The following is a 22,040-nucleotide window of genomic DNA, read 5'->3' as shown; positions in this document are numbered from 1 at the left end:
TCATCACGAAGCTCTCACGGCTTGGTTGCAGTGACTTTGGAGAACTATCACTGTCTCATCTAGAAGATTAACTCCCACTTGATTCAAGCGATTGTCGTACTCAGACAATCTGAGCACACGCTCAACGATTGAGCTTTTCTCCTTTACTTTGTGGACATAGAATCTTGTCGGAGGTCTCGTACCTCTTAACAAGGGCACAAGCATGAAATCACAATTTCATCTCTTTAGAACATCACTTATGTTCCGTGACGTTTCAAAACGTCTTCGGCGCCTTGCTTCTAAGACATTAAGTATTTTGCACTGAACTATCGTGTAGTCATCAGAAACGTGTATGTCGGATGTTCACAGCATCCACAAACGATGCTCGAGGTGCAGCACACCGAGTGGTGCATTAAGGACATAAGCCTTCTGCACAGCAACGAGGACAATCCTCGGTTTTACAGACTCAGTCTGCAAAGTTTGCTACTATCAACTTTCAACTAAATTTTCTCTAGGAACATATAAAACAGTAGAGCTATAGCGCAAGCTACGTCGTCATTCGCAAAGACCATTAGACTATGTTCATGACAATTAGTTCAATTAATCATATTACTTAAGAACTCCCACTCAAAAAGTACATCTCTCTATTCATTTGACTGGTACATGATCCAAATCCACTATCTCAAGTCCGATCATCACGTGAGTCGAGAATAGTTTCAGTGGTAAGCATCTCTATGCTAATCATATCAACTATACGATTCATGCTCGACCTTTCGGTCTCATGTGTTCCGAGGCCATGTCTGCACATGCTAGGCTCGACAAGCTTAACCCGAGTGTTCCGCGTGTGCAACTGTTTTGCACCCATTGTATGGGAACGTTGAGTCTATCACACCCGATCATCACGTGGTGTCTCGAAACGAAGAACTGTCGCAACGGTGCACAGTCGGGGAGAACACAATTTCGTCTTGAAATTGTAGTGAGATATCACCTCATAATGCTACCGTCGTTCTAAGCAAAATAAGGTGCATAAAAGGATTAACATCACATGCAATTCATAAGTGACATGATATGGCCATCATCATGTGCTTCTTGATCTTCATCACCAAAGCACCGGCACGATCTTCTTGTCACCGGCGTCACACCATGATCTCCATCATCATGATCTCCATCAACGTGTCGCCATCGGGGTTGTCGTGCTACTCATGCTATTACTACTAAAGCTACATCCTAGCAAAATAGTAAACGCATCTGCTAGCACAAACGTTAGTTTAAAGACAACCCTATGGCTCCTGCCGGTTGCCGTACCATTGACGTGCAAGTCGATAACTATTACAACATGATCATCTCATACATCCAATATATCACATCACATCGTTGGCCATATCATATCACAAGCATACCCTGCAAAAACAAGTTAGACGTCCTCTAATTTTGTTGTTGCATGTTTTACGTGGTGACCATGGGTATCTAGTAGGATCGCATCTTACTTACGCAAACACCACAACGGAGATATATGAGTTGCTATTTAACCTCATCCAAGGACCTACTCGGTCAATTCTGATTCAACTAAAGTTGGAGAAACTGACACCCGCCAGTCATCTTTGAGCAACGGAGTTACTCGTAGCGATGAAACCAGTCTCTCGTAAGCGTACGAGTACTGTCGGTCCGAGCCGCTTCGATCCAACAATACCGCGGAATCAAGAAAAGACTAAGGAGGGCAGCAAAACGCACATCACCGCCCACAAAAACTTTTGTGTTCTACTCGAGAAGACATCTACGCATGAACCTAGCTCATGATGCCACTGTTGGGGAACGTCGCATGGGAAACAAAAAATTTCCTACGCGCACGAAGACCTATCATGGTGATGTCCATCTACGAGAGGGGATGTGTGATCTACGTACCCTTGTAGACCGTACAGCAGAAGCGTTAGTGAACGCGGTTGATGTAGTGGAACGTCCTCACGTCCCTCGATCCGCCCCGCGAACCGTCCCGCGATCAGTCCCACGATCTAGTGCCGAACGGACGGCACCTCCGCGTTCAGCACACGTACAGCTCGACGATGATCTCGGCCTTCTTGATCCAGCAAGAGAGAAGGAGAGGTAGAAGAGTTCTCCGGCAGCGTGACGGTGCTCCGGAGGTTGGTGATGATCTCGTCTCAGCAGGGCTCCGCCCGAGCTCCGCAGAAACGCGATCTAGAGGTAAAACCGTGGAGATATGTGGTCGAGCTGCCGTGGCAAAGTTGTGTCAAATCAGCCCTAAAACCTCCGTATATATAGGGGGAGGAGGGGGGAGCCTTGCCTTGGGGTCCAAGGACTCCCAAGGGGGTCGGCCGAACCTAAGGGGGGAACCCTCCCCTTCCAAACCGAGTCCAACTAGGTCTGGAAGGAGGAGTCCTTCCCCTTTTTCCCACCTCCTCTTTTTTTCTCTTTGATTTTTCTTCCTATGGCGCATAGGGCTCTCTTGGGCTGTCACACCAGCCCACTAAGGGCTGGTGCGCCACCCCCAATGCCTATGGGCTTCCCCGGGGTGGGTTGCCCCCCCCCCCCCCCCCGGTGAACTCCCGGAACCCATTCATCATTCCCGGTAACTCCGAAAACCTTCCAGTAATCAAATGAGGTCATCCTATATATCAATCTTCGTTTCCAGGCCATTCCGGAAACCCTCATGACGTCCGTGATCTCATCCGGGACTCCGAACAACATTCGGTAACCAACCATATAACTCAAATACGCATAAAACAACGTCGAACCTTAAGTGTGCAGACCCTACGGGTTCGAGAACTATGTAGACATGACCCGAGAGACTCCTCGGTCAATATCCAATAGCGGGACCTGGATGCCCATATTGGATCCTACATATTCTATGAAGATCTTCTCGTTTGAACCTCAGTGCCAAGGATTCATATAATCCCGTATGTCATTCCCTTTGTCCATCAGTATGTTACTTGCCCGAGATTTGATCGTCAGTATCCGCATACCTATTTCAATCTCGTTTACTGGCAAGTCTCTTTACTCGTTCCGTAATACAAGATCCCGTAACTTACACTAAGTCACATTGCTTGCAAGTCTTGTGTGTGATGTTGTATTACCGAGTGGGCCCCGAGATACCTCTCGGTCACACGGAGTGACAAAACCCAGTCTCGATCCATACTAACTCAACGAACACCTTCGGAGATACCTGTAGAGCATCTTTATAGTCACCCAGTTACGTTGCGATGTTTGATACACAGAAAGCATTCCTCCGGTGTCCGTGAGTTATATGATCTCATGGTCATAGGAGCAAATACTTGACACGCAGAAAACAGTAGCAACAAAATGACACGATCAAGATGCTACGTCTATTAGTTTGGGTCTAGTCCATCACATGATTCTCCTAATGATGTGATCCCGTAATCAAGTGACAACACTTGCCTATGGCCAGGAAACCTTGACCATCTTTGATCAACGAGCTAGTCAACTAGAGGCTTACTAGGGACAGTGTTTTGTCTATGTATCCACACAAGTATTGTGTTTCCAATCAATACAATTATAGCATGGATAATAAACGATTATCATGAACTAAGAAATATAATAATAACTAATTTATTATTTCCCCTAGGGCATATTTCCAACACTAGGTGGGCTGGTGCGCCTCCCCACTCAGCCCAATGCGTGGGGGAGAGAAAAGGGGAGCAAACCCTATGCTGGATCAAGGTGCGGGAGACGTCACCGGGCTGCACGTGTGTTGAACGCAGAGGTGTCGTAGTTTGGCACTAGATGGGAATCGCTGCGAGTACGACTCCATCAACCGCGTTCTAGCAACGCTTCCGCTTAGCGATCTTCAAAGGTATGAAGATGCTCTTACCCCTCTCTCGTTGTTGGTCTCTCCATAGGAAGATCTGAATATGCGTAGGAAAATTTTGAATTTATGCTGCGTTACCCAACAGCAGGTACTTGTGATATTCCTTCACTGGATCGATACATTGGTTCTCAAAAATGAGGGAAATACTTACCGCCGCTGTGCTACATCACCCTTTCTGCTTCGAAGGAACACCAACGCAAGGCTCCAAGGCCATAGGGGAATCCTTTGCATATTTGCCAAGGAAGTCCCTAAAGGCGTAGCCATAGGAGAAAGATTCCTGGTGCCGTTCCTGAGGAGTATCAAGACAAGAATATTCTCCCGTCAGCATGCTTGTTTCTGGCGCCGTTGGAAGGTCTTTTGTTGCAGTAGGAGGGACGTCGTTAAAACTCGCAGATTTGGTCCATTCTCGCCGGTTTTATATGCTATTACTCACTGATTTTCTGTCTCGGTGCGATCCAAATGATCGGAGAACTTTGGGGTCGGTCCATGGTGACATTGTCAAAACTCGTAGATTTGGTCCATTCTAGCCAGTTTTCTATGCTATTACTCACAAGTTCTTGTTCCCGGGGCGATCCGAACGTTCCACGAACTTCGGGGACCGGTTACGGGGACCTTCTCAAAACTAGCAGACTTGGTCCATTCTAGCCAGTTTTCTATGCTATTACTCACTGATTTTGGGTCCCGTGGTGATCCGAACGTTCGGGGAACTTTGGGGTCGGGTTATACAGACGTTGTCAAAATCCGCGGATTTGGTCCATTCTTGCCAGTTTTCTATGCTATTACTCAATGATTTTGGGACCCGGGGCGATATGAACGTTCAGTGAACTTCAGGGTCCGGTTACGGGGACCTTGTGAAAACTCACAAATTGATCCATTCTAACCAGTTTTCCATGCTATTACTCACTGATTCTAGGTCCCATGGCAATACGAATGTTCGTGGAACTTCGGGGTCCGGTTACGGGGACCTCGTGAAAACTCAAAAAAATTCCCATACTGGCCAGTTTTCTATACAATTACTCACTGATTATGGGTCCCGTGGCGCTATAACGTTCGGGGAACCTCGGGGAGCGGTTACATGGACCTTGTCAGAACTCATTGATTTGGTCCATTCTGGCCAGTTTTTTATGCTATTACTCACTGGTTTTGGGACCCGGGGCGATACGAACATTCGGGGAACTTCGTGGTTCGGTACGGAGACCTCGTGAAAACTCACAGATTTGGTCAATTCCGGCTTGTTTTATATGCTATTACTCACTAATTTTGGGTCGTGTGGCGCTACAAATGTTTGGGAAACTTCGGGGACCGGTTACGGGTACCTCGTCATAACTCGCGGATTTGTTCTATTCTAGCCAATTTTCTACGCTATTACTCACTGATTCTAGGTCCCGGGGCGCTACAAAGTTCCAGGAACTCCGGTGACCAGTTATTGGGACCTCGTCAAAACTCACAGATTTGGTCCATTCTAGCTAGTTTTCTATGCTATTACAAACTAGTTTTGGGACTCGGGGCGATACGAACGTTCGGGGTACTTCGGGGTTCGGTTACGGAGACCTCACGAAAACTCGCAGATTTGGTCGATTCTGGCTTGTTTTCTTTGCTATTACTCACAGATTTTTGGGACCCGGGGCGATACGAACGTTCAGGGAAGTTTGGGCTCCTCTTACGGTGACCTCATGAAAACTCACAAATTTGGTCCATTCTGGCCAGTTTTCTATGCTATTACTCACTGATTCTGGGTCTCGTGGAGCTACAAATATTTGGTGAAGTTCGGGGATCGGTTACGGGGACCTCGTCAATACTCGCAGATTCCGTCCATTCTGGCCAGTTTTCTATGCTATTACTCACTGACTTTGTGTCACGTGGCGATCCGAACGTTCGGGGAACTTCGGAGTCGGGTTATGGGTACATCGTCAAACTTGCGGATTTGATCCATTCTTGCTAGTTTTATATGCTATTACTCACTGATTTTTGGGACCCAGGATGATATGAACGTTCACGGAACTTTGGGGTCCGTTTACGGGGACCTCATGAAAACTCGGTGATTTGATCCATTCTGACCAGTTATCTATGATATTACTCACTGATTCTGGGTCCCGTGGCAATACGAACGTTCGTGGAACTTCGGGGTCCCGTTATGGGGACCTCATGAAAACTCGCAGATTTGGTCCATTCTGGCTAGTTTTCTATGCGATTACTTACTGATTCTGGGTCCCGTGGCGCTACAAATGTTCGGGGAACTTCGGGGGCCGGTTACAGGGACCTCGTTAAAACTCGCCGATTTGGTCCATTCTTTCAAGTTTTCTACGCTATTACTCACTGATTTTGGGACTGGGGATGATACAAACATTTTTGAGACTTTGGGGTCCGGTTATCGTGACCTCATGAAAACTCATAGATTTGGTCCACTCTAGCCATTTTCTATGCTATTAATTACTGATTTTGGGTCCCTGGGCGATCCGAACGTTCGAAGAACTTCGGCGTCGGGTTATGGGGACATTGTCAAAACTCACATATGTGGTCCATTCTCGCTAGTTTTCTATGCTATTACTCACTGTTTTTTGTTCCTGGGGCGATCCGAACGTTCCGCGAACTTCTTGCACCAGTTACTCGGACCTTGTCAAAACTCGCAGATTTGGTCCATTCTAGCCACTTCTCTACGATATTATTCACTGATTTTGGGACCCGGAGCGATACGAACGGTCGGGGAAATTCGGGGTCCGGTTACTGTGACTTCATGAAAACACATAGATTTGGTCCATTCTGTACACTTTTCTATGCTATTACTCACTGTATGTGGGTCCCGTGGCGCTACAAACGTTTGGAAAAACTTTGGGGACCTCTTCAAAACTCGCAAATTTGGTCCATTCTGGCCAGTTTTCTATGCTTCTACTCACTAATTTTGGGACCCGGAGCGATACGAACGTTCGGGGAACTTCGGGGTCCGGTTACGATGACCTCATGAAAACTCAGAGATTTGGTCCATTCTGGCCAGTTTTCTATGCTATTACTCACTGATTTTGGGTCCTGTGGCGCTAAAAACGTTCGGGAAACTTCGGGGACCTCGTGAGAACTCGCAGATTTGGTCCATTCTAGCCAACTTTCTATGTTATTTACTTAGTAATTTTGGGACCCGGGCGATACGAACGTTCAGGGAACTTCGGGGTCCGGTTATGGTGACCTCATGAAAACTCACAGATTTGGTCCATTCTGGCCAGTTTTCTACGCTATTACTCACTAATTTTGGGTCCCATGTCGCTACAAATTATCGGCAATCTTCGGGGTCCGGTTATGAGGACCTCGTCAAAACTCGCTGATTTTGTCCATTCTGGCAAGTTTTCTATGCTATTACTCACTAATTTTGGGTCCCTCGGCGATCCGAACGTTTGGGCAACTTGAGAGTCGGCTTATCGGGAAATTGTCAAAACTCGTAGATTTGGTCCATTCTGGCCAGTTTTCTATGCTATTACTCACTGATTTTTGTTCCCGGGGCAATCCGAACGTTCTGCGAAGTTTGGGGACCGGTTACTGGGACCTTCTCATAAGTCGCAGATTTGGTCCATTCTAATGAGTTTTCTATGATCCGTCTGTGTTTAAAATGCCGTTTGGCCACCCAGCGGCATCCGCGTTTTTAAGGTCGTATGTAGGCAAGTCTAGTAATGGTAGCTGGCTACAGCCAATGTATGTCCTATTGTATTTCTTTTACTCGCAACAAGCACCTGGGTATAGTAAAAAAGAGGTGGGGTCTAAGATATTTTAATTAGCTTCCAAAAATGCAGCCAATGCATGCAGTCATTTAGCTTTTGCGTTTGAATTGCTGCAGCTGCCTTGGTCCGAGAGATGTTGTCGAAGGGCCTTATAATCCCGGACAGAGGGAGTACTACTAACTGATTTTGGGACCCGGGGCGATAGAGACGTTCGGGGAAGTTTGGGGTCCGGTTACGGTGACCTCATGAAAACTCACAGATTTGGTCCATTCTGACCACTTTTCTATGCTATTACTCACTGAATCTGGATCTCGTGGCGCTACAAACATTCGGGAAACTTCGGGGACCGGTGACGGGGACGTCGCTAAAACTCACAGATTTGGTCCATTCTGGCCATTTTTGTATGCTATTACTCACTGATTTTATGTCCCGGTGCGATCCAAATGATCGGGGAACTTCGGGGTCCGTCTATGGTGACATTGTCAAAACTCGCAGATTTGGTTCATTCGAGCCAGTTTTCTATGCTTACTCACAGAGTTTTGTTCCCGGGGCGATCCAAAAGTTCCATGAATTTCGGGGACCGGTTACGGGGACCTTGTCAAAACTCGCTGATTTGGTCCATTCTTGGTTGTTTTCTATGCTATTACTCACAGATTCTTGGTCCCCGGGCGCTACAAACGTTCCATGAACTCTGGGGACCTCGTCACTACTCGTAGATTTTGTCCATTTTGGCCAGTTTTCTAAGCTTACTAACTGATTTTGGGTCCCGAGGCGATTCGAACGTTCGGGGAACTTCGGGGTCGGGTTATGAGGACATTGTCAAAACTCGCAAATTTGGTCCATTCTAGCTAGTTTTCTATGCTATTACTTACTGATTTTTGTTCCCGGGCGATCCGAACATTCCGCGAAATTCGGGGACTGGTTATGGGACCTTCTCAAAACTAGCAGACTTGGTCCATTCTAGCTAGTTTTATATGATATTACTCACTGATTTTGGGTCCCGTGTCGATCCGAATGTTCGGGGAACTTCGGGGTCCGGTTATAGGGACATTGTCAAAACCCGCTGATTTGGTCCATTCATGCGAGTTTTCTATGCTATTACTCACTGATTTTGGGACCCGGGGCGATATGAACGTTCAAGGAACTTCAGGATCCGGTTACGGGGACTTCGTGAAAACTCGCAAATTTGATCCATTCTGACCAGTTTTCTATGCTATTACTCACTGATTCTAGGTCCCATGGCGATATGAATGTTCGTGGAACTTCGGTGTCCGGTTACGGGGACCTCATGAAAACTCAAATTTTTGGTCCATACTGGCCAGTTTTCTATGCTATTACTCACTGATTCTGGGTCCCGTGGCGGTACAAATGTTCGTGGATCTTCGGGGACAGGTTACATGGACCTCTTCAGAACTCGTAGATTTGGCCCATTCTGGCCAGTTTTCTATGTATTGCTCACTGGTTTTGGGACCCGGGGCGATACGAACGTTCGAGGAACTTAGGGGTTCGGTACGGAGACCTTGTGAAATCTCACAGATTTGGTCCATTATGTCATGTTTTCTATGCTATTACTCACTAGTTTTGGGTCGTGTGGTGCTACAGATGTTTGAGAAACTTCATGCTACAAATGTGTGAGTAATAGCGAGTTTTCTATGATATTACTCACTGATTTTGGGACTCGGGCCGATACGAACGTTCGGGGTACTTCGGGGTTCGGTTATGGAGACCTCGTGAAAACCCGCAGATTTGGTCCATTCTGGCGTGTTTTCTATGCTATTACTCACAAATTTTAGGATCCGGGGCGATACGAATGTTCACGGAAGTTTGGGCTCTGGTTATGGTGGCCTCATGAAAACTCACAAATTTGGTCCATTCTGGCCAGTTTTCTATGCTATTACTCACTGATTTTGGGTCCCGTGGCGCTACAAACGTTTGGGAAAGTTCGGGACCCGGTTACGGGGACCTCGTCAATACTCGCTGGTTTTGCCCATTCTGGCCAGTTTTCTATGCTATTACTAACTGATTTTGGGTCACGGGGTGATCCGAACGTTCGGGGAACTTCGGGGTCGGGTTATGGGGACATTGTCAAAACTCGCGGATTTGGTCCATTTCTTGCCAGTTTTCTATGCTATTACTCACTGATTTTTGGGACCCAGGACGATACGAACGTTCAGGGAATTTCGAGGTCCGGTTACGGGGACCTCGTGAAAACTCGCAGATTTGATCCATTCTCACGATTTATCTACGTTATTACTCACTGATTCTAAGTCCCGTGGCCTCATGAAAACTCGCACATTTGGTCCATTCTGACTAATTTTCTATGCGATTACTCACTGATTCTGGGTCCCGTGGCGTTACAAATGTTCGGGGAACTTCAGGGACCAATTCCGGGTATCTTGTCATAACTCGCGGATTTGGTGTATTCTCGCCAGTTTTCTACGCTATTACTCACTGATTGTGGGTCCCGGGGCGCTACAAACGTTTGCGAAACTTTGGGGTCCGGTTATGGTGACCTCGTGAAAACTCATAGATTTGGTCCATTTTGGCTAGTTTTCTATGATATTATTCATTCATTTTGGGTCCCGGGGCAATCCGAACTTTCGGGGAACTTCGGGGTCGGGTTATAGGGACATTGTCAAAACTCCCAAATTTCGTCCATTCTGGCTAGTTTTCTCTCCTATTACTCAGTGATTTTTGTTCCCGGGGAGATCCGAACGTTCCATGAACTTCGTGGACCGGTTACTCGGACCTTGTCAAAACTCGCAGATTTTGTCCATTCTAGCCACTTCTCTATGATATTACTCACTAATTTTGGGACCCGTGGGGATACAAACATTCGGGGAAATTTGGGGTCCGGTTACTATGACTTCATGAAAACTCATCGACTTGGTCCATTCTGTACACTGTTCTATGCTTTTACTCACTGTAACTAGGACCCGTGGCACTACAAACGTTCGGGAAACTTTGGGGACCTCTTCATAATTCGCAGATTTGGTCCATTCTCGTCGGTTTTCTATGGTTTTACTCACTAATTTTGGGACCCGGGGCGATACGAACGTTCGGGGAACTTTGGGGTCCGGTTAAGGTGACCTCATGAAAACTCACAAATTTGGTCCATTCTGGCCAGTTTTCTATGTTATTACTCAGTGATTTTGGGTCCCGTGGCGCTACAAACGTTCGGGAAACTTCGGGGACCGGTTACGGGGACCTCGTCAAAACTCGCATATTTGGTCCATTTTGGCCAGGTATCTATGTTATTTACTCACTAATTTTGGGACCCGGGGCGATACGAACGTTCGGGGAACTTTGGGATCCGGTTACGGTGACCTCGTGAAAACTCATAGATTTGGTCCATTTTGGCTAGTTTTGTATGCTATTACTCACTGATTGTGGGTCCCGAGCGCTACAAATTATCGGGAATCTTAGGGGTCTGGTTACGAAGATCTTGTCAAAACTCATAGAGTTGGTCCATTCTGCCAAGTTTTCTATGTTATTACTCATTTATTTTGGGTCCCTCGGTGATCCGAACGTTCGGGAAACTTCAGGGTCGAGTTATGGGAAATTGTCAAAACTCATAGATTTGACCTATTCTCGCCAGTTTTCTATGCTATTACTCACTGATTTTTGTTCCCGGGGTGATCCGAATGTTCCGCGGACTTTGGCGACCGGTTACTAGGACCTTCTCAAAACTCGCAGATTTGGTCCATTCTAGCCAGTTTTCTATGATCTGTCCGTGTTTAAAAGGTCGTTTCGCCACCCAGCGGAGTCCGCGTTTTTAAGGCCGCATGCAGGCAAGTCTAGTAATGGTAGGTGGCTACAGCCAATGCATGTCCCGTTGTATTGCTTTTACTCGCAGCAAGCTCCTGGGTATAGTAAAAAAGAAGTGGGGTCTAAGATATTTTAATGATCTACCGAAGCATGCAGTCATTTAGCTTTTGCGTTTGAATTACTGCAGCTCCCTTGGTCCGAGAGATGTTGTTGAAGAGCCTTATAATCCCAGACGGAGGGAGTACTACTCACTGATTTTGGGACCCGGGGCGATACGAACGTTCGAGGAACTTTAGGGTCCGGTTACGTTGACCTCATGAAAACTCACAGATTTGGTCCATTCTAGCAAGTTTTCTATGCTATTACTCATTGATTCTGTATCCCGTGGCGCTAGAAACGTTCGGGAAACTTCAGGGACCGGTGACAGGGATCTCGTTAAAACTCGCAGATTTGGTCCATTCTGGCCAGTTTTCTATGCTATTACTCACTGATTTTGGGTCCCGGTGCGATTCGAACGATCGGGGAACTTCGGGATCGGTCTATGGGGACATTGTCAAATCTCGCAGATTTGGTCCATTCTGGCCAGTTTTCTATACTATTACTCATAGGTTTTTGTTCCCGGTGCGATCCGAACATTCCGCGAACTTCGGGGACCAGTTACGGGGACCTCGTCAAAACTCGCTGATTTGGTCCATTCTTGCTTGTTTTCTATGCTATTACTAACAGATTCTGGGTCCCCGGGCGGTACAAACGTTCCACGAATTTCAGGGACCTATTACGAGCACCTCGTCACTACTCGCAGATTTTGTCCATTTTGGCCTGTTTTCTATGCTTACTCACTGATTTTGGGTCCCGAGGTGATTCGAACGTTCGGGGAACTTCGGGGTCGGGTTATGGGGACATTGTCAAAACTTGCAGATTTGGTCCATTCTAGCCAGTTTTGTATGCTATTACTTACTGATTTTTTTTCCGGGGTGATCCGAATGTTCCGCGAACTTCGGGGACCGGTTACGGGGACCTTCTCAAAACTAGCAAACTTGGTCCATTCTAGCCAGTTTTCTATGCTATTACTCACTGATTTTGGGTCCCGTAGTGATCCGAACGTTCGGGGAACTTCGGGGTTGGGTTATGGGGACATTGTCAAAACCCGCGCATTTGGTCCATTCTTGCGAGTTTTCTATGCTATTACTCACTGATTTTGGGACCCAGGGAGATATGAACGTTCAGGGAACTTCATGGTCCGGTTACGGGGACCTCGTGAAAACTCGCAAATTTGATCCATTCTAACCAGTTTCTATGCTATTACTCACTGATTCTAGGTCCCATGGCAATACGAATGTTCGTGGAACTTCGGGGTCCGGTTATGGAGACCTCGTGAAAACTCAAATTTTTGGTCCATACTGGCCAGTTTTCTATACAATTACTCACTGATTCTGGGTCCCGTGGCGCTATAACGTTCGGGGAACTTCGGGGACCGGTTACACGGACCTCGTCAGAACTCCTAGATTTGGTCCATTCTGGCCAGTTTTCTATGCTATTACTCACTGGTTTTGGGAACCGGGGCGATAAGAACGTTCAGGGAACTTCGTGGTTCGGTACGGAGACCTCTTGAAAACTCACAGATTTGGTCCATTCTGGCTTGTTTTCTATTCTATTACTCACTAATTTTGGGTCGTGTGGTGCTACAAATGTTTGGGAAACTTCGGGGACCGGTTGCGGGTACCTCGTCATAACTCGCAGATTTGGTCTATTCTAGCCAATTTTCTACGCTATTACTCACTGATTCTGGGTCCTAGGGCGCTACAAATGTTCCACGAACTCCGGTGACCGGTTACGGGGACCTCGTCAAAACTCACAGATTTGGTCCATTCTAGCCACTTCTCTATTATATTACTCACTAGTTTTGGGACTCGGGGCGATACGAACGTTCGGGGTACTTCGGGGTTCGGTTAAGGAGACCTCATAAAAACTCACAAATTTGGTCCATTATGGCCAGATTCTATGTTATTACTCACTGATTCTCGGTCCCGTGGCGCTACAAATGTTTGGGAAAGTTCTGGACCGGTTACGGGGACCTCGTCAATACTCGCAGATTTCGTCCATTCTGGCCACTTTTCTATGCTATTACTCACTGATTTTGTGTCATGGGGCGATCCAAACGTTCGGGGAACTTCGGAGTCGGGTTATTGGGACATCGTCAATACTTGCACATTTGGTCCATTTTTGCTAGTTTTCTATGCTATTACTCACTGATTTTTGGGACCCAGGACGATATGAACGTTGAGGGAACTTCGGGGTCTGGTTACGGGGACCTCGTGAAAACTCGCAGATTTGGTCCATTCTGACTAGTTATCTATACTATTACTCACTGATTCTGGGTCCCGTGGCGATACGAACATTCGTGGAACTTCGGGGTCCGGTTATGGGGACCTCATGAAAACTCGCAAATTTGGTCCATTCTAACTAGTTTTCTATGCGATTACTCACGCATTCTAGGTCCCGTGGCGCTACAAATGTTCGGGGAAATTCGGGGACCGGTTAGAGGGACCTCGTCAAAACTCGCAGATTTGGTCCATTCTGCCCTGTTTTCTACGCTATTACTCACTGATTTTGGGACCGGGGGCGATACGAGCGTTTGCGAAACTTTGGGGTCCGGTTATGGTGACCTCGTTAAAACTCACAGATTTGGTCCATTCTGGCCATTTTTCTATGCTATTAGTTACTGATTTTAGGTCCCGGGGCGATCCAAACGTTCGGGGAACTTCGGTGTCGGGTTATGGGGACATTGTCAAAACTCACATATTTGGTCCATTCTGGCTAGTTTTCTATGTTATTACTCACTGTTTTTTGTTCCCGGTGCGATCCGAACGTTCCGCGAACTTCGTGCACCGGTTACTCAAACCTTGTCAAAATTCGCAGATTTGGTCCATTGTAGCCACTTCTTTATGATATTACTCACTGATTTTGGGACCCGGGGCGATACGAACGGTCGGGGAAATTCGGGGTCCGGTTACTCTCACTTCATGAAAACTCATAGATTTGGTCCATTTTGTACACTTTTCTATGCTATTACTCACTGTATCTAAGTCCCGTGGCGCTACAAATGTTCGGAAAAACTTCGGGGACCTCTTCAAAACTCGCAAATTTGGTCCATTCTGGCCAGTTTTCTATTCTTTTACTCACTAATTTTGGGACCCGCAGCGATACGAACGTTCGATGACCTCCGGGGTCCGGTTACGATGACCTCATGAAAACTCACAGACTTGGTCCATTCTGACCAGTTTTTTATGCTATTATTCACTGATTTTGGGTCCCGTGGCGCTAAAAACGTTCGGGAAACTTCGGGGACCTTTTACGAGGACCTCGTGAGAACTCACAGATTTGGTCCATTCTAGCCAGTTTTCTATGTTATTTACTCAGTAATTTTGGGACCCGGGGCGATACGAACGTTCGGGGAACTTCGGGGTCCGGTTATGGTGACCTCATGAAAACTCACAGATTTGGTACATTCTGGCCAGTTTTCTACGCTATTACTCACTAATTTTGGGTCCCGTGGCGCTAAAAACGTTCGGGAAACTTCAGGGTCGAGTTATGGGGAAATTGTCAAATCTCGTAGATTTGGTCCATTCTGGCCAGTTTTCTATGCTATTACTCACTGATTTTTGTTCCCGGGGCGATCCAAACGTTCCGCGAACTTTGGTGACCGGCTAGTGGGACTTTATCAAAAATCACAGGTTTGCTCCATTCTAGCCAGTTTTCTATGATCTGTCCGTGCTTAAAAGGTGGTTTGGCCACCCAGCGACGTCCGCGTTTTTAAGGCCGCATGCAGGCAAGTCTAGTAATGGTAGCTGGCTACAGCCAATGCGTTTTTACTCGCAGTAATCTCCTAGGTATAGTAAAAAAGAGTTGGGGTCTAAGATATTTTAATTAGCTATTACAGATTTAGTTCATTCTGATTCTGACCTCATGAAAACTCACAGATTTAGTCCATTCTGACCAGTTTTCTATGTTATTACTCACTGATTCTGGATCCCGTGACGCAAGAAATGTTCGGGAAACTTCGGGGACCGGTGACGGGGACCTCGTTAAAACTCGCAGGTTTGGTCCATTCTAACAAGTTTTCTATGCTATTACTCACTGATTTGGGGTTCTGGGGCGATCCGAACGATCGGGGAACTTCGAGGTTGGTCTATGGGGACATTGTCAGAACTCGCGGATTTGGTCCATTCTGATCAGTTTTCTATGCTATTATTCACTGATTTTTGTTCCCGGGGCGATCCGAACGTTCCGCGAACTTTGGGGACCGGTTCCGAGAGACACGGGTCGTGCCTCTCGCGAAGGCAAAACCGTGCCTCTTGCGGAAGCAAAACTGTGCCTCTCATGGAAAAGAAGTGAGCAGAAAACACGTTTTCCCCCTTTTCGGGAGAGGCACCGGCGTGCCATTCGCGAAGGCAAAATCGTGCCTTTCACGGAAGTCAAACCGTGCCTCTTGCAAAAAAAAAACAGAAAACACATTTTTCCCTTTCGGGGGTGTGCCTCTCGCGAAGGCAAAACCGTGACTTTTGCGGAAGCAAAATCGTGCCTCTCGCTCGCGAAGGCAATACCGTGACTTTCGCGGAAGCAAAACCGTGTCTCTCAAAAAAAATCAGAAAACGCGTTTTATTCCTTACCGAGAGGCACAGGCACGACTGTGCCTCTCGCCAAGGCAAAACCGTGCCTCTCGCGAAAGCAAAACCGTGTCTATCGAAAAAACAGAAACATGTTTTTTCGTGTAAAAAATAACAGAAAACGCATTTTTTCGCGAAAATATTTTGAAATTTTTTTCCGTCCAAAAGTTACGAAAGACCGATGAAAAACCGTAACACCAAAAAAGTTCAGGAAAAACCATTCAAAAAAGACGAAAATACGTGCGAAATTTTTTTCTAAAAAAACGCTCAGAACGCGACACATGACGGCGGCTGGAAACGCGCAAGTGACGACGCACGGAAGCGATGGTTGAGAGGCTCACGAGAAAACGCTCGCGAACTATTTGCTCTCATTTTTTAAGGATTATTTGAGACTAGCTGCCTACCAGCTAAAGTCGATTAGATTTGTATGTGGTTTTACCAGTCCGTGATGTGGACTTCTGAATGGGTGTTTGTGAAAATCCAACGTTCTCCCTGTCTCCTCAAAACGCCCGGTCCAACGCGGTGGGCGCAGCGTACCGTGAAAATCCCCCAAGACCAAACCATCCAAACCACACGGATGGCACATCCACCGTCGACTCCGGCGGCGGCGTACGGGTGCGCGGCGTGCGGCGCGGACCTGAACCTCTCGGCGTCCCACCTGTACCCGGCGGGGACCTACTTCGAGGCGGGGAACAAGGGCACGCTGTCCTTCAGCTGGGCGGACGAGTCGCGGCTGCGGTTCGCGGCGGAGGACAGGATCCGGCCCTTCTTCGAGACGCTCGACTACTGGGGCATCCACCGGAAGCGCACCCGCATCAGCTGCGACGCCTGCGGCAAGCTCCTCGGCCACGTCTACGACGACGGGCCGCCGGTCATGGAAGGGACGGGCCAGCTCGGGATGGGCCCCAGCCAGGTCATCCCCCGCCGGCCCAGGTACCGGATCAAGGTCAAGGCCGTCACGCCCACCGCCACCGGCTCCTCCTCCGCCGCCGTCGCCGCCGCCTCCCCGCGCTGAGCTGAGAGAAGCTTGATGCTTGCACATGCTTCTTCCTGCTGTAATCAGTCCTACTACTAGTCTACTACTGCATGTAAATCTTTGGATGCAAAACGAACTTGGAGGAGTGGGATTTGCTGTGAATTGTATGAAATCGAAGACATTGTGATCCATCAAGCTTCGTTACTGTACTCATCTGATTTTGCTGTGTAAATGGAAAGTATTCTGGGTAATCGTGCTTCCGGTCTGAACAGTTCGCCGCTCTTTGCCGCAAGTTGCAACCCAACCAGGTCAAAGCCGCCACTGAGCCCGACCCGACCCGCAAAAGGAACCCAACCGACGACCCGACCCAACCCACACGAAACACCACCATGGCCGTGGCCGCACGCGCACGCGCACGCGGCTCCCCCCTCCTCCGCGCCCTCGCCGGCGGGAGGCAGCCCCCGCCGCCGGGGGTCCGATCCATCCACGAGGGGCCCGACACCATCGACGAGCTCCTGGACCGCCACCTCACCAAGAAGTCCCCATCCCCCATCCTCGACGACGACGCGGCGGAGGCCCTGGCGCGGCGGCGGCTGACGAGCTCGCGGCGGGAGGCGCTGGGGCTGTACCGGGACATCCTGCGGGCGACGCGGCTGTTCGAGTGGCCCGACGAGCGCGGGGTGCCGTGGCGGGACACACTGCGCGCCAACGCGCGCCGCGAGTTCGAGGAGGCCCGCGGCGAGCGCGACCCGGAGGTGGTGGCGCGGCTCCTCATCGGCGGCCGCGACGCCGTCGACCAGGCCCTGGAGCGCGTCGCCGACGCCTCGCGCCGCATGGTCCAGGCCGAGGAGGCCAAGCGCCGCGGCGGGTCGTAGATCCCCCCCACCCCCACCCCGACTGGAGGCCGAGTTCTCTGCTGCTGCTGCTTATGTTTGTTATAATTTGGTTGTAGAAGTCACTATGTACGAAGGCTTATGCCATGCGACACAAAATGAGTTGCTTATGAAGCATTTCATCCTTGTCAATTGTCATGCCCTGTTCTATCTTTGCCAAGAAATGTGACAGGAAATCAACATTCATTTTGGATTTGATCCATGTATGATGTATGTGTGCTATACAACTATACACTGGGTTACCTGTATTTCCAAAATTTTCAGTTGAAAAGAACCGGCTTTGTACACCGTGTCATTGTCAGTTACAAAAGTCAAAAGACGGTGCTTCTTCCAGTACATGTGTGATCTCCATTGCCAGCAGCAAGACAAGATATGTTCTTCCAGCCGATGCGACGAGTACACGAGAGTTGATCCCTCATGTATGTTCCCTAAAGTTTGTACTGGACTACTGGTGCTAGCATCGGAATTCAGAAGCATTTTTTTAGAGCAAAAATGGAGCATCAGAATTTAGAAGCTGTGTCAGGTCTGAATCTGTGACATGCAGCTGCAGATTGTCATGAAACCATATCTGCGCCCTGGTGCTCGCTTGCTCTTGCCGAAATGCTTTCGAGCTTGGCATCAACCAGAACCATTCTGTTCACCAGTAGTCACCGCAGCAGCAAGAGCCATCCGAGAATTGGTGATAGATATTTGTGTCGCCGACAACAATCCTCCGTCCTGAATATTTCGATATCAACTTCAGCGCATGATGGCAGTCGTTGCATATACGCACGTTCTTCTTGACAAGAATTGGGGTTCTGGCCTCGGTTGATATCAGACCAAAAACGACAGCCAGCCTCACACTATGCTTGTTAGGCTCTGTTGTTCTCCTCGAGTCCAGAGAGGTCGGATCGGACTGATTCATTGGGTCCCTCATTTCTCCAATCTTTCCTGACAGAAAGTTGGACACTTCTTGAATCATCTTGCTCTGAGGGTGTGTCGTGTCCCCGTTGACAAAACTGCAGGAGATACCATGAAGCTCAACTATGCTTCTTGGATCTGTCCTTCGGAGCCCCTTCTCTTCCATCAGTGATTTTATTCTCTCGACATCCTTCCATCTCCCAGCATCGGCGTACATGGAAGAAATAAGAACATAGCAACCTGTGTTGTCATGTTCCAACTGGTCCTGTTCTAGTTGGAATATCCTCTCTGCTGCGTATTCTGCTATATCTATATCATTTCTGTTCCTGCTTGCGGTCAGTAGGGAGCCCCAAACCCTGAATGTTGGATCTATTGGCATATTTTCAATAAATTGCATAACCTCTTTAAGATCACCTGCCCGACCGAGCAGATCTGTCATGCATCCGTAGTGCTCAATCTGTGGGATCATACCATAGTCACGTTGCATTGAATTGAACTGTGTCCAGCCTTCATCTGTCAAGCCCGAGACACTGCAAGCAGTCAACACGGAGACAAAGGTACTCTCATTTGGTCGCAGGCCATTACATTTCATCTCGGAGAACATCTCCAGTGCACTTCTCCCCTGACCATGAATCGCATAGCCCATTATCATTGTGTTCCAAGAGATCACATCCTTAGCTGCCATTTTGTCAAATATCTCCCTTGAGGACAGAACATCACCACACCTAGCATACATATGCATAATTGCGTTCATGATGAGAGTGTTCTCCCCGTAACCTAGCCTGATAATATAGCTGTGCATTTGCCTGCATTGTCTCAGCAACCCCAGCAAAACAAACGCCGGTACTACTGCCGACATGGTGAAATAATCAGGGTAAAGCGGCTGATTCAGTAAGTCGAGGAACAATGTGATCGCTTCCATATACATCTCCTTGTACATATAGGCAGCGATCATATTGTTCCATGATACCAGAGTTTTGGTCGTCATCTGTCCAAATACCTTCTCCGATGATTTCACTTTGCCAACTTTGCTGTACATCTCAAGAAGAGCAGTCTCAAGCACCACGTGAGGAAGAAACTGTCTTCTAGTTATGTAACCATGAACACTCCTTCCATACAGTGAGCTCTCAGTTTGAGCACAGGCAGCCAGCAAATTGATAGCAGTGACCACTTCCACCTGGTGGCCCTCTGCCTTCATTTGCACGAAGCAGTCAAATGCCTCCTCAGGCCGTTCATTGAGCGCATACCCACCTATCATGCAATTCCATGTCACCACGGTCCTCGACGGCATCGTCGCAAACACGCCCTCGGCAGAAGCAATGTCGCCACACTTGCAGTACATGTCAAGGATAGAAGTGCCAACCTTGACGTCATGCTCCATCCCGTGCCTGATCACGTAGGCGTGGACCTCCCGCCCTTGCATTAGAGCCGACTCCAAGCAGCAAGCTGCGAGCGCGGCAATGATCCCGACACCGTCATGCTGCACCTCCAGCGCCTCGTGCATCTCCCTGAAGCAGACGAGTGCGAGCGTCCCGAGGCCGTTGGACACGTAGCCGTCGACCATGGAGTTCCAGGTGACGACGTCCCTGGCCGGCATTCCGTCGAACACCCTCTCGGCGTCGTCCACGAGGCCGAGCCTGGCGTAGAAGGCGAGGAGCGAGTTGCCCGTGTACACGTCAGCGGCCGCCACGCCGAGCCTGATCGCCGCCGAGTGCGCTGCGCGTCCTTCGTCGAGCGCGCCGAGCCGCGCGCAGCACTTGAGGACGACGGGGAAGGTGAAGCGGTCGGGGCGCGCGCCGGCCGCCAGCATGGCGGCGTAGGCGGCCAGCGCGGCGCCCGGGAGGCCCGCGTCGGCGAGGCCCCGGATGACAACGTTGTGGAGGAACGCGTCCCGGCTTCCGGCGGCCGCCAGGGCCTCCTGGGCGTCGTCCATGCGGCCGGCGGCGGCGTGGGAGAGGACGAGCGACTTGGTGCCGCCCGGCTTAGGCCTCACGCTCGGTGGGGGCTCCTTGGAGGTGGCCGCGGCAAGGTGCTGGGAGGCGCAGGTGGTGGTAGTGGCGGCGGCGGCGGCGCCACGGCAGGCGAGGACCAGCGGCGTGGCCATGGGTGGAGCAAGGGGCCGGTCTATCCGGGATGAGCCGAACCAACCAAGCGAAGCAAGGGGACAAGATGGTGGTGACGTGTCCGCTGGATTGCACTGTCGTAACTCGTAGCGGCGCTGCTGCTTCGCATGAACTCGGAATTACCTCCTCCAACTTCACCCAAGCGTGAATAGTAAACAAAAGATATATTAAATGTTTGCATAAAAAACTTTTTTTGTAAATTTTCTTGTTAGTGTCGCAGACATCCCTGAAAATTTTCATGCGAAACGGAGCAGCAGCATTTCGCCGATGAAAAATACAAATCTATGATGAAAAATTTTAGGTAACGTTTGATTTTTTTTCGAAATAGTTATGCCCATGCGTGTTACACGAGTCAACATGGTTCACATGCCTTCATAACCATTCATCTTGATACATTAAATATATGACTTCAACGATTTTTTTTGTTTTTTCAACTTACAAATGTTTTATCAATTAAATAAAAAATCCAATAAAAATACATTTTCATCATTGAATCCGTCTCAAGGAGATCTTCAAAACTTAATTCCATATTGATATGTTTCGGCGACTGTTTTTCGGCCAAAAGTTGCCATGATATTTACACTAAAATTGTCCTAGTGTTTACAAAAAAGTTACCACAACACGTTTCATCTAGTTTTTTTTTCCTGGATTTAAAGCCACCATTGTATTTCAACTACTTTCACGGTAATTATTATTAATTGACCATGGCAAATTTAGTAATTAACCACGGCAAATTTAATTCATGTATCATGGTAATTTTTAATAATTCATCATGTCAAATTAAGTTTATAGATGATGATAGTTTTAGTATTTTGATCATGCCAATTCTAGTATTTTGAACATGGAAAATATATTTTTATGAACCATGACAAATTTTAGTACTTCACCATGGCAATTCTATTTTCTGGTTCATCGCAAATTTGAACCATTAACCAAGCATTTTTAAAGTAAATGACGACGTGTTTCTTTATACTTATAAACCATGTCAAAATTATTTCATTGATCATGACAAATTTTAGTAATTCATCATGGCAAGTTTAGTTTCTTAATTTCTTCTTTTATAACATGTTGAAATTTACTTTAAACATAGAAAAATATAGTTGAAATATATCATGACAATTTTAATATAATCATGATGACAATTTATATGCAATAGACATGACAACTTTTGACCCAATAAAAAGTTATC

The 22,040-nt window shown here is 47.9% G+C and overlaps 3 protein-coding genes across 3 annotated transcripts; 2 read left to right on the top strand and 1 right to left on the bottom strand.

The window, feature by feature from the left end:
* The first annotated feature begins 16,443 nt into the window (after positions 1-16,443).
* On the top strand, positions 16,444-17,186 carry LOC123449739 (uncharacterized protein At4g08330, chloroplastic). The gene has a single exon (XM_045127058.1). The coding sequence runs from the start codon at positions 16,537-16,539 to the stop codon at positions 16,972-16,974; it is 438 nt and encodes a 145-aa protein (XP_044982993.1). The 5' UTR covers positions 16,444-16,536; the 3' UTR covers positions 16,975-17,186.
* Positions 17,187-17,272: 86 nt separating this feature from the next.
* LOC123449740 lies at positions 17,273-18,034 on the top strand. Its single transcript, XM_045127060.1, has one exon. It carries the CDS (start codon positions 17,325-17,327, stop codon positions 17,808-17,810), a length of 486 nt encoding a protein of 161 aa, XP_044982995.1. The 5' UTR covers positions 17,273-17,324; the 3' UTR covers positions 17,811-18,034.
* A 42-nt stretch (positions 18,035-18,076) lies between these two features.
* On the bottom strand, positions 18,077-20,877 carry LOC123449738 (pentatricopeptide repeat-containing protein At4g35130, chloroplastic-like). Its single transcript, XM_045127057.1, has one exon. It carries the CDS (start codon positions 20,830-20,832, stop codon positions 18,466-18,468), a length of 2,367 nt encoding a protein of 788 aa, XP_044982992.1. The 5' UTR covers positions 20,833-20,877; the 3' UTR covers positions 18,077-18,465.
* Between the last annotated feature and the right edge of the window lie 1,163 nt (positions 20,878-22,040).

This window comes from Hordeum vulgare, chromosome 4H, assembly GCF_904849725.1.
Source record: "Hordeum vulgare subsp. vulgare chromosome 4H, MorexV3_pseudomolecules_assembly, whole genome shotgun sequence".
NCBI classification, from domain to species: domain Eukaryota; kingdom Viridiplantae; phylum Streptophyta; class Magnoliopsida; order Poales; family Poaceae; genus Hordeum; species Hordeum vulgare.
This window is presented reverse-complemented; position numbering and strand designations above follow the sequence as displayed.